At 34.3% G+C, this 12,849-nt stretch overlaps 1 protein-coding gene across 1 annotated transcript in view; it reads right to left on the bottom strand.

Moving 5' to 3' along the window:
• Window positions 1-12,849, bottom strand: part of LOC110468097 (protein eyes shut homolog) — a 597,595-nt gene that overhangs the window by 96,023 nt on the left and 488,723 nt on the right. The window contains exons 29-30 of the mRNA XM_077782364.1: window positions 9,720-9,828; window positions 6,672-6,892 (exon numbers count right to left, since the gene is read on the bottom strand). Of these exons, the coding sequence (XP_077638490.1) occupies window positions 6,672-6,892; window positions 9,720-9,828 (330 nt within the window). The remainder of the gene's footprint in view (window positions 1-6,671; window positions 6,893-9,719; window positions 9,829-12,849) is intronic.

Raw genomic sequence — 12,849 nt, 5'->3', positions numbered from 1 at the left:
TTTTATTATTTTTCAATTGCCAGAATTTGTTATTGCAACAATATTTCTAAGATAAAATTATGTTCTGAAGCAAATTCTGAAGAGAGTACCTTGTTCTAATCACTAGTAAAGAAGTTTCATATTTTAAAAATGTTTATTTGAAAAGAATAACAGTTCAATACTAGTATATCCAACAAAATTATTTTGCTATGTTCTTATACATTATCATAATAAAATTTCCTGAGGTCTTACAGATGTTTTGTTTAAAATCTAAAACATTACTTAATATGGTCAGCTTAATGGAACATGGCTTTGATTTCTTTGTCAAATCTTTCCTCCATACTACTATAATCTGAGGAATACAATGCCCAATAATTAAATATAATAAAAATAAATATGCATCTTGTTAAATTAATTCAGTCTTGAAACAGATGTCCTAACAAAATTATAGATAAGAACAATTTACTGTCTAAACTTCAAGGGCTAGAAGGCATTACATTTTAGTTTTCTGTTCTTATTTAATAAAAACTAATGTAGGAGAAATGCAGATATTATCCAGAAAAAAATTGTGCAGATTTTTTATATGGGATTAAGCTAAATTAATTCCTCCTACCAGAAAGATCAGCAAAGGTAAATGAATTCTCTATCTGTTAACACTTAGTGTTAGAAAAACTAGAAATATTTTTTTTTTTTTTTGCTTATTTGACTTTCTTGTATGATGCAACATATACATATGTCAGAAATATGAAGGTAAAAGGAAAGACTGTCAGGAAAGACTGTTTTAGATAAAAAAATATGTATGAAACAACTGTTTTTGAAGACTGGTTTTCTGAAATCTGTATCTTTGGAAATATGAAGGTAAAAGGAACCTAGAACCAACAAAATCCTTTTGGCCTTTACCAGGACCTCTCTCAGGTTATTTCACAGTAGAAGAGGTCAGAACAAGGCCTGGGTCATTAGTTTCCTCCATAGTTAGTGGAGACATCTAGCATTGTTGTGGAGTAGTTGTGGAACAATAAAAATCACTACAGCACTGCACCTGGAAAGCTGATTTCATTACCATGATGATAATATGGGATATATATTTCATATATATGATGTCATTGTCATATGAGTTTTTGGACATCCTGCTCATGTCTGTACCTAGAACACTTCAGTATATATTAACACATAGAGTACTTTAACGGATGCTTCACTGCAACAAACTCACATCCAACAGGATTTTTGGTCATTATGGAATTATCTTTCAGCCTTCTCAATACTATTTTTTTTCTTAATAAGAATGGCATTAATTTTTCCAAAGATCATGAGAAATCTAAAAGGATGAACAATCTCTCTTCCAGAAAAAGGAAACAGCTTGGAAATAAATTTAAATTAATTATTTTTGTCTCCAAAAATCAAATTTGAAGTAAATAGAAAAAAGCAATGGATTTCCAAATGTGAATCTCTTTCATAAGTACCAAACTCCCCCTATAATTTCTAATCTCATAAAAAGAAAAGGACCCCAAAAAATCAAGTCCAGATAGTCATCCTAAATAATTGTATGTGTAAGCATGAATTATCATCATCACCATCATCACCATCACAACATCCATTTCTGGAGTTGTAAAATGTGAGCATCTTTGATATTGAGATAGCTGCCTAAAAAGCATCCCTTTAAAAGGAAGCAGATTATATTCATACAAATCAGCATGCATAAGTGCATTTGTTGCAATTTCTGAAAAGTTGTGAGGGTAAACAACCCCCATCTGGACACTTTCTTCATTTGAAGATCAAGTAGGATGAATTTTAATCTCTTTGGTTTATCTTTTTGCAAAACCTGAATATGGTGGAACTTAAAGTATTAATTCTGAACTTAATATGGATGTTAACTAGGATTTAGATTGGTAAAGACCCAAAAGAACTCATGTTCTAGGTAATATGTTGGCCTGAGTCTCTTAGTCTACAAAATACATCTACAAAATACATAGTCTACAAATACATCTCTTAGTCTACAAAATACATCTATAAAATATTTATTGACATTGAATTTCTTGATAAATTCTGTTATTTATGACTAGCTGGTACCTTTCTTACCCCAAAGCACCTACATCTAAAGCACTGAGAGAAAATCCATGAGCAATTCTAAAAATTTGACCTGCCAGATTCTTGCTAGTTTTGGAGAAATGTTTCAGTGTTCCTTAGTTTGAAGGAATCTGCATATTCTAGGGTAACAATTCTATCTTTAGGTCAAAAAACACAAAAACCATATTTTTCAAGCTGGAATCAGACTGTAGTTCTGTGTTAAAAATGTGAGAAAATAATTAATAAAGGCGTACAAGCCTATCTTTAGATTAATACTTTCAGCTGAAACTTACTGTAACATACAATTTTGGGTTACGGACACAAGCAAGCCTAAGTGCATTTTTGACACATGGCTGGGAAAGGATCACCAAGACTAGCCTTTGAAATGAAAAAGGAGATGTAAAAAATTTTGAAAATAACATTTTGTTGTCTCCAAGGTCTACAGTTAAAGGTCTTTCTTTTTTCTCCTAAAAATTCACATTCAAAATTACTCTTTCTACTGTTTAATTAATATTCATGATATATACTAAAAGGACACCATAAAATTTGTTAATTTATTTCATCTGGTCTCCTCAGCATCTACTTCATAAGATACTCTATCACTTAACCAAGCTCAACCATGAAATTATCTTGTATTTACCTAACCTTGAACTCATTCTAACCTAACCTTGAACTCATTCTCTATTTTTTTTCTAAAATATATTCAAAATGTTATCAGATGAACTTTAGAAAAGAGTTTGGATGAAAATTTTCATTTAGTGATCTGTTCTTAAAGGCTAAAGAGGAATTGCATGATTTCCCAGAATGCAGAAAACACACAAATTCTGAAGTATGTTTTAAAATGTGTATTTTTCTATTTACAGCTAAAACGATACTATTCAAATGAGACCTACATGTTTAGGAAAGTATCTCATATTGTCAGGAGATGAAAATTGAAAATTTAAATTCTTTGTATATTTTTGCTGATTACAGCATACATGGCAGTCAAAATCAGAAGATAAGTGTCTCTCTATTGAAATTTATTGCTAATTGAGTTTGATTTTTCAGTCTTGGTTAATTGATTAACATTAATGGACCCATCTGCTGCATCAATACATGAGGAATAGCAACAGCATGAATAATCACTGTGAGAATAGTTTGAGACACTGCAAACATGATTGTTTCTGGAAGCAATCAACTTTGAGATTGTATTCTACACTATAAAAGTTAAGCTTGTATATGTTTACATTTTTTGAGTCTTTATAAAATTTAAAACAAATGCATTAATCAACTGCTACTAGTGTAGTGGCTGACATAATTGTCAAATCATTGGTGAGGTAATTTTGTGAGTTTATTTCCCACACACAGATGTGTCTTCTTAATTAACACTAAGCTTGGTTTGCAACATCTGGCTTATATGATCAGGGGGCCACACAGAATATTAAGAGCTTCCTAGGTTAATCATTCCATACCCATTTCAAACACATCCAAATCCACTGAGCTTTGAATTCCATAGAACTATATGGCATCAAACCCTTAAATTTATGGAATAGTTGCCATTTTTCCCCCTCTGAAATTAATCTGGAATTCTACCTTAGCATAAATTAAAGTTCTGTAAAAGAGCTAGGGAACTTGAAAAAGTGTTTTTTAAAGAAGTAGATCATTTGCATAGTTAGACTGTTTTGGTTTTTAATCTGATACATAATGACTATGTAAAGAATTAAAAATTTAGATTTCTACTGAAATATTCATCTGATGCACCATATGTTTAAATACTTTTGAAACCAATGATTTTTGTTCTATTGTGCAGGCTTTGGCTGGGAAAGAGTTAATAATCTACACATTAGCTGGCTGGTGTGGGGCTGTGTTTTACATTTGTGCTGAACACTGGGTTGATAACACAGTCAAAGCCTTTCTGCTCCTCATGCCACCCCACCAGTGCAGAGGCTGGGGCAGCACAAGAGTTGGAAGGAGACACAGCCAGGACAGCTGACCCCAGCTGACACAAGTGATACCCCAGACCATCATGCTCAGGGTATCAAACAGGGGGTAAGTAAGAGGAAGTGGGGCACATGTGGAGTTACATTGTCTGCCTTCCCAAGTCACCATTACACATGCTGAAACTGTTTTTCTGTCACCATTGGCCTGCCTAGAAAATTTAGAGCTGTGTCTGGTCCTTGTTCCCCTTTCTGAGCTTGATCCTGATCCCCTACCAGTGGACGGATGTCCCAGTCCTGCCTCAGCATGTCATGATACCCAGGGATAACCCCAGTGCCCAAGGGCTGGGTCTATCCTGATGCCCTGCCTGGTGTGAAGTCCTGCCCTGACAAACATCAGGGAAGCACCTGATATAACCAATGACCAGAAGGCAGGGTCAGTTGCACCCTGAAATTTTGCGTTTGAAAACTAGGTAAATTCTAATCCCTGTCTTCTTCTACTAAAATTGCAAAGAATTTTTTTTCCTTTCAAATAAATTTCTTTTGCATAATCATTGTAATTAATTGGTGAACATTACAGTAGTATTTTTTTACTGTAATGATGAGAAAAGGCAAATGAATTTCTTTTAAGAATGATTGCAAAAAAATGTTTCTTAAAAAACACATCTGTCTATACTCAGCAATATGACTTGATAAACTCCAGTCTTCCTTAAAAATAACATGACAGAGATATTTGCTGTGTAATACTTCATGGTCTTTCAGAAGCAAACCCACTAACTAGTTGCCAAGAACCTGAAGAATTAAATGCAATGAAAAATATACTTTTTCTTTTAATTTTTGCCATTAAGCAGTGTAATTGAAATCTGGCAAAAATCTTGTTATGACATCAGATTGTTCCCTCATCACTCTCATGTGTGAATCCCATCAGGTCCTATGGATATATGTCCCATTGATTTAAAAACTCTCTAATCTGTTTCTCATCCACCAAATATAAATCTTCCTTTCTTCAGACTTTCACCTGCAGGAGAGGAATAGGATTTCTGGAGCCCAGTTATTTATAAAGACTAAGACAAAGAAGTCACTTCAGTCTTTACTGAATCTTTTGTCACCAGAATTTCTCCCCATTCTGTGGCAACCCTACATTTTCCTAGGTCTTCCTTTTGCTGTTGATATCTTTGTAGAAGCCTTTGGCTTTGCCCTGCACATCCCTGCCAGACTAATCTCCAGAAGGGCTTTGGCTTGTTCCATATCTCTAGAGCTGGATTTTTTTCTCTGTACTCTGCCCAGATCACCTGGCCATGCTCCTATCTCTTTTTTACTTCCTTCTAATGTTTGAGTTTTGTCAAAAGCATCTTATTGATCTAATCAGGCTTGCTGACTGTTAATTTCCTGCTTATTAGAATGAATCATTCTTGGGTTTGGAGGAGGTGATCCCTGAAAATCAGTTGTCTGTTGTAGAAAATCATGAAAACTGTGTTACTGCACAGCCACTTATCCCTGGTTTGCACATGCCCAGTCTTCCATGATGCCTCTGGGCAGAAGAGAGGTGACCTATTTCAAAACAAAAGCATTTCTGAAAAGGGCCCAGGCCAGCAGCTGGAAAGCAGAAAGTCAGGAAACAAATCCAATCCTCATGAATTATTCAGGACACAAATTCAAATGAAACAGTATTCCATAATGGCAGCTGACAGGCCAAGCAGTAGAATGGCAGAGATACAGTGAAGACCAACAGAGAAAAAACAAATTCATTACTCTAAAGTACACACAGTTTCAGCAGACTGGTAGGCAAATTGAGTGTTTTCATAAAACTGCCTTGCTTTCATTTGTGCTCTAGTCAAACAAGACTTAGAGATCAAATACCTCTTTTGTGTTCTTCGTGTGTTCATATCAATCAGGAGAGGCAGAGAAGTCCCTCAAAAATTTATTCAAGATCTCCTCAATCTAAGAAACACATAGCAGCCCAGAACATCAAAAGAATTTTAAACTGTTCTGTTCAGCATTTGCCTTGAAATGAAGTATATATTTTTTTTTAATTTGGCAACTACTTCACAAATTCTATAATTTCTAAACAGAAATGTGTCTCTAAATGCTGAGTGCCTTAGATAATGATCAAGTTTTTATGGCTTAATAAGTTACTTTGCTTCTAGAGAACCATCATTCAACTGAACCACCACCCTCTGTTCTTTTAACTCATGTCTCTTTCAGACTCCATTTCCTCTTTCAGCAAGATGCATCTTAGCTTTCAAAGGTTCTTTGACAATATCTTTTCACATATGCTGAAGATGAACAAGAAAGTCACTTGTTAGTGTTTCCATAGCATGATGATGAACATCTGCACCCAGGAACTATGAAGATGTGTGAAGGTACATGATGGAGTAAGATACCGAGTTGTTAGGAAAAAGAGGCACACCTTTTATGTGCCTTCTATCCAAACTGTCTATAGAAAGGTTCAGATTTGGTAGCAGTACTGATCTGGTTGGTTGTTTGCAATGGAATTCTGGCTTCAATAAAATATATATCCTGTGTGGACAATGTCATTATATTTTTATCACTTTTCATGCTAACAAATAAAGTGCAACATTTCTCTGGCTGGCATGAAGATATCACATTTTCTATTTGAAATTATCAGGACAAAATATTGGTGATTATTTCATTACAGAGAGAATTATAGAAATTTTTCATCAATAAAATGGGTAAAGAAATTCCTCTTACCTGGTGCAGGTCCCACCATTGTGACATGGATGATAATCACATACTGGAACATTGCAGTTCTCAACATTCCTTCCTTCAAGAGCCTCATCTATGATGAACAACTCTTTGTGGTTAACTTGAAAGTCCCTAATGCATCCTTTATAACCATATATCTGACCAGCACATCGATTAACCTCCTCATGAACAGGAACCTTTCCAAGGAAGATTGATCCAAAGCTGATCTGCAGAAACAAAAGGAGACTCATCAGAAAAAATGTGATTTGTGATGTTGTAAACAATGAGAGAATAATAGATACTGATAAAGGAAATAATCATGACTTGAAGATGGCCAAAAACTGTGATACTTAATGAAGCGATTATTTTAAAAAAATTTTCTCTTTCTTTTTTTTTTTTTAATAATCCTTACAAAGAGGGTGGTATAATGTGTTTTCATATTTTCAAATAAATAAGACAACATACATCCCTTGAAACAAAAATTGGAACTCCCAGCCTTAACCACAGGGAACATGGTAATTTTTTTACATAGATTCCCTCATCCTATATGATGAGTTGGACATTCACCGCTGAAGTTTGGTGCAGGAACACAGGAGAAGCTGTAGACTTGAAGACATTTCCTTTAGGGCCTGGGACCTAAGGGATCCCAAGATAAGGGGAATACGTAAAAAAATATTTTAATATTTTTAATGAGTCACAGAAGACAGACTGCTATACTGAAGCCCAAGGGTGGAAAAAAAAGGGAAATTTTCAAATTTCCACAAGCCTAGAACATCCTTACAAGGGTGCAAAGAAACAATCCCAACTTTTTCACACAGGGTCTGACCAAATCATATTGGAGCTTGTTATGGTAATTCCTCTTCCTGACCTAGGATTCAAGCCCTTAATCATCACAAATAAATGATCTATGACTCATTTAACACTCTGAATTCCACTCCTCAAGCAAATTCCTGAGTTTCTGGAATTCTGACATGGGATTTCATCATTCCTAAATTCATTTGCTAAGGGCCTGCCAATTCTTAGGAATTGAAAAAAAATTATACTTGTATCACACAGTGATGCATTTATTTGTACAATACCGTTAGTCCAGAAAGAGGGTGGCACCTAGTCCACTCAAGTTAAGAAGGAATAAACCAATGGAATCAGAAATTATCACAGCATACGTAAAATATGTGAGATGGTTACTTATAGTGAATAGGCCCTTCACTATCAGATTTGGACACCTGTAAAGAGGTAGAAACAGGAGAAAAATATCCCATTGATTTATCTGGAGTTCACACATCCATATGATTTTTGCTTTGCTGTTTCCAGTATTACTTTTGTCAGTCCTGAAGATATGTTGCTGACAATTTCAAGTGAAATTTTGTGATACAATGAATGTGAATACTGCCAGATATTCTTCTATTTAGTCTTTAATTCTGAAAGGAAAAAGAAAAACACCTACTTCTTTTAGAGCATGGATAAAATTAAATCAGATTTTCCATACCAAAGGAATTCAAAAACATTAGCTCTGCACTTGTTGAATTCATTTCAGATCACTTGACTTTATCCCCTTTCAAACAAAGCTATGAAACACCACAGTGATAGACAAGATTTGTAAGTAGTGTTTGCAAACATTTTCTCTCTGCTTGTGAATCTCTTTCAAGATTTAAGCAAAGCATTGGACTGCATTATAAAGTGTCTGTGATTAAGAATGGTGTTTTTAACACTGCTGGCAGCACAATCTCCTTTATTATTTGGCTTATTTTACAAAAGCACTAACCTTGGGGGCAGATCCAATGTATCACAGAACAACTTCAGTAGGCTTTGCTCAATTTCTAGCATCACTGGATTTTATCATAATGTATTTGATGTTCAAGCTCATGTTACTACATCATAATGCACATTCTTTCTATAAAGGTCCTGTTCTGAATTTAACTGACTTAAGCAGAATATATTTTAAAGCAGGCAGAAAGAAAGAATTCCTGTAAGTCTTGTTAATAACATAAAAGGCTTAATATAGCGTTATATCAATAACTTATGTAATACTCATGTTTAACTTTTCAAATCCTAATTTGAAAACATCCTTCTTCACTTTGAGCCTGAGTGGTAAAAGGGATTATCTTGGGCAATAACGGGAAGATATTCATTAGTCCTCTTAGAGATAAGAAATGTCTTTTTTCTTTCTTGATTGTGTACTTTGCAAATAGAGGTTCTGGGAGATCTGTAAAGTGTAATAGTCAGTTATGAGGACTTGACATTCATACTATATACCACACAAGTGAAGAAATTCTGTTACAAACCAGCAGTGCCTACTGTGAGATACACATCAAGATTAGCATCTCTACAGATAACTGACCTGTCTTCTTGTGAACAAACTTATAAAGCAAGCTGTCAATCACAGTTCAAATTCTTGTCTAAAAACATTTAAAAATGTTTCATGCAGAAATAATCTTGCAATGAGAGAATGCATAGCAAAGGCGATAAAATGAAGACAAAGAATAACTGAAAAAATAAAGATTTGGGAAAGCTGGTCTCTTGTCCATTCAGAATGAGTCTTCTGATACCAGTTTCAAAATGGAGACAGTAATGGAGTACAATAATATACAGAAGCCAAATCCTAGCAAAAATACCGACACCAAATTAAATGACTGGTGATTCATAACTGTCCTCCAGTAGGCAGTGTGGCTTGTAACTAAAAAGTAACTAGAATTACTGCTTAATAATATCTGAATTATTTCTAATAACCCCTTGGCCTTAGGTAAATGACATGGCTAATATATGGGGTTTTTTAACTCTCATAGCATCCATGTCCTTTTTATGGACTTTGTGCAGCAGGAATAGAGGCTTCAGAGTCAAATAAACTAAGAAATTAATGGATATGTTGTGGTTGCTGGATGCAAAAACACCTGCTAGAAAGAAAGGAAGTACATATAATGATATGTGAAGAGGCGTTATATTTCCTCCTTTAGAAGAAGTTAGAATATACATATTCTCCTTTGAAAATAACTGTAGTGCATATGTTGATGAAATGTTCAAAGCAAATAGCTGCTTTTTGATGTTTTGTAGACTCACCTGAGATGCTCGATGTGAGACAGAAAGTCTGTGCTGTACAGGAGGGTTTCCATCCGCAGCCACTTCAATCATGCACTGACCTTCAGGACTGCCCACAGGCAACATGTAGCTGTAAGGAAACAGAAAATCCCATTGCTGCTTATCCTGTTGGAGTATTCAAACCTCACATGGCAAAGGTAAGGTGAAAGAGATGTTCATACTTCTATAAAGTATTAAAATCTTTGGACACTACTAATTCCAGTTTCATGGTTCTACCCAGGAGACAAAAGATGTAAGTTTCATCTACTGATGTTCCTCTTCTGTTTGCTTTCTTGATATTCTTGACTAGTGCTTGAAATATATACAGAGAAAAGAGGAACAAAAATCTTTAAAAATTTAAGTGAGTATTGATAAATTTTAAGTTGCTGTGGTTGACATACAGTCTCCCTAGTATAGAGGACTGTTGGACAAGTGACATCAATGTTGAATGATGCTGAACAGCCTGGGTTGAAGAATGTAAGGTTAAGGGAATTTATTAAGTAAATACTAGTGAACATTCAATAAAACACTGAGACTTTCAGCTAAGTTGCCATAATTAGGTTTCCGGAATATGGCTTCTAACAACGATGTTGCATTTTTACGTAATACTTCATGAATGCTACACAACCAGCTTTTAAAACTTTTCTGAAAAAGAATTAATATATATATATGGAATACCAAATGTTCCATTTCTTTTAGCTGAATAAATAGTAAAGGACAATAACAGGAATCTCATAAATCATTTTTTGTTGTGATAGATGAATTTTTATGTTATGCCATACACATATTAAAGAGTTAAAATATTTTAAAGCCCATTATGATCTGTACATTAGAAGCATTACCAATCATAGAAATTACTTCAGCATTGATAAGGACAAATTTACTCCTGGAGAAAACACATCAAGATGTACAACAGTCTCAAATAGTACCTTTTTATATATCACCACCTGGCTGGTTGTATGCAGCTGCCATGGCATGATTTACTCCAGATTATGCCTTGAGTTTTGTGTTTCTGCTTCTGTTTCTAAAGTCTTAATATTTCATCCTTCTCTCTGTAGATTCATTATGAAATGTAGAGTCTCAGTTTTCACCTCTGAAGTTGCTGGGAACGTTGTAGTGACATAAATGGATATAGCATTGTATAGTATAGGCCCTTAATGAATATTTAGAAATTCACTGCTGTGATTTCTGAGTGAGTAGCACAAAACCAGTGCATTTGCTAACCCACCTTATTGCCAGAACATCCACATCAGCAGCTAATGCTCACATATTAATAAATCCCACCTTTCCAATGTTTATATCACTACTCGTTTATTGCTAAATCAGTCAATACTAATTCACTGACTTTTCAATGTACTCTGGTGCATGGGGTTGAAATGTGCTTAATTATTTCTACCTTGTAAATATGCAACACTTTTCTTATCTTTGTATCTTTCTTTCGAAGTCTGAGATATCTGAATGGCATTTTATATTATCACCTTCTGAAATGTGATCTATACCCCTAGACTACTCAAACGAGTTTGAAAAAAAATATTCATTTTTATTTCTAATTTTAGGTTAAAAAGAGTCATGTTGTTAAAGGTATTTTGAATTGAATTCCTTCTTGAAAAGTCTAAAGTAAGCATCATATTTTGATTTTAAATATAGGAAGCCAGAAACATTGCATGCTGTTTTGAAGACCATCTGATTTGCACAATTTCATTATAAAAAATGAATTCAGTAAACAGAAGTTTCTCCTTAATAAACAATAGATATATTGACAGAAAGTAGGTATTTTCCTTTTTAGGTACTTGAAATAAGGACAATTTTGGAGAAAATGCTTCCACTGTTGTGTTTTCCAACCAATTCTTGAAATATAAAATATTCTTTGAATTTGATTTATTATTCCTACTCATATTTCAGTTGCTGGGATTTATCTCAGTAACAGTGTATAAAAATAACTTTCTCAGATAATAGAAAATCAGGTCATTTAAGATTCTCTCTTGGGGGAAACAAACTCATAGCCTTTCCCTGACACTTTCTACTTTGAGTGGATACTATAGTAGAGACCTAACATACTTGTAGCAAAGCCTACTCTCTGCACCTGCCTTATTCCTGCTTTTCAGAAAGATTTCTGAATTTTACATGCTTTTTTCCTAAATAACTTATACCACAAGTTGCAATGGTCCAGCCCACAAAGAACAAAAGTTTAAGTGAAGTGGCAAAGTTAATTAAGAAGAGGTCTCTGTCAATGTGACTATCTTCACATTAGCCATCCATTCAGCACTGCAAACCTCCATTGCAAATGCCTGGTGTACACACATTCTCACTGTTTTGTACACATAATTTATATTGTTTTGGTCCTTTACTAAAGGAAAAACGTGGAAGATTAAACATAGGTGCAACTAAAATAAACCTTAAAGATTGCTTGATACTGACAAGTTCTTTACTTTAGGAATCTTTATTTAGACAAGCCCAAGTAAGATAAATTCATTTAGATAATGACACAGTCACTCCTACTCAGGCATACATGGTAATCCATTCTATCTTTAAATAAATATGTGAGAATAAAAGAAAATCCAAATAAAACCCCTCAGTATCCATAAACAGCAACTCATTATACAGTGATTTTGATCATTAGATCTTAACTTCACAAAGGACATAGAGATGTTTAGCTTTTTTTTTCTAACATGCAGCAATGAAATCTCAAAGAAGCAGAACAGATTTGTTTGATGTCAGCCAATAGATTTGTGTCTGAGTTGTGAGAATAAACCCACAGGCTACAAGCAGAAGCCTACTGCCCTGTATTCCGGAGTGCATGCCAGGAATGCACTTCATGCCACCACTGCTTTCTTCAGCATTTGCTTCTTTCTCTGTAAAGATTTCCAATGAATTAATACTTGAAATGTCTCTCTGTCTTGTCATAGGATGCAAAACCTGTCATTTGAAATGTGAATAAAATGGATATTTTTCATGCTTATGTTACCGCAAAATTAGGACTGTTTGAATTTGCTAGATTACTTATATATGCCTAGAATGGCTTTTAGAAAGAGACAGACCATGGAAAATTATAGTCCAAAAGACAGATTTCTTAGAATATTATAAACATTTGAAAAAAATGGCAATTAAAACA

This window comes from Lonchura striata, chromosome 3 (assembly GCF_046129695.1).
Source record: "Lonchura striata isolate bLonStr1 chromosome 3, bLonStr1.mat, whole genome shotgun sequence".
In the NCBI taxonomy this organism is placed as follows: Eukaryota; Metazoa; Chordata; class Aves; order Passeriformes; family Estrildidae; genus Lonchura; species Lonchura striata.
The sequence above is the reverse complement of the archived record's forward strand: the minus strand, read 5'-3'. Positions and strand labels throughout refer to the sequence as shown.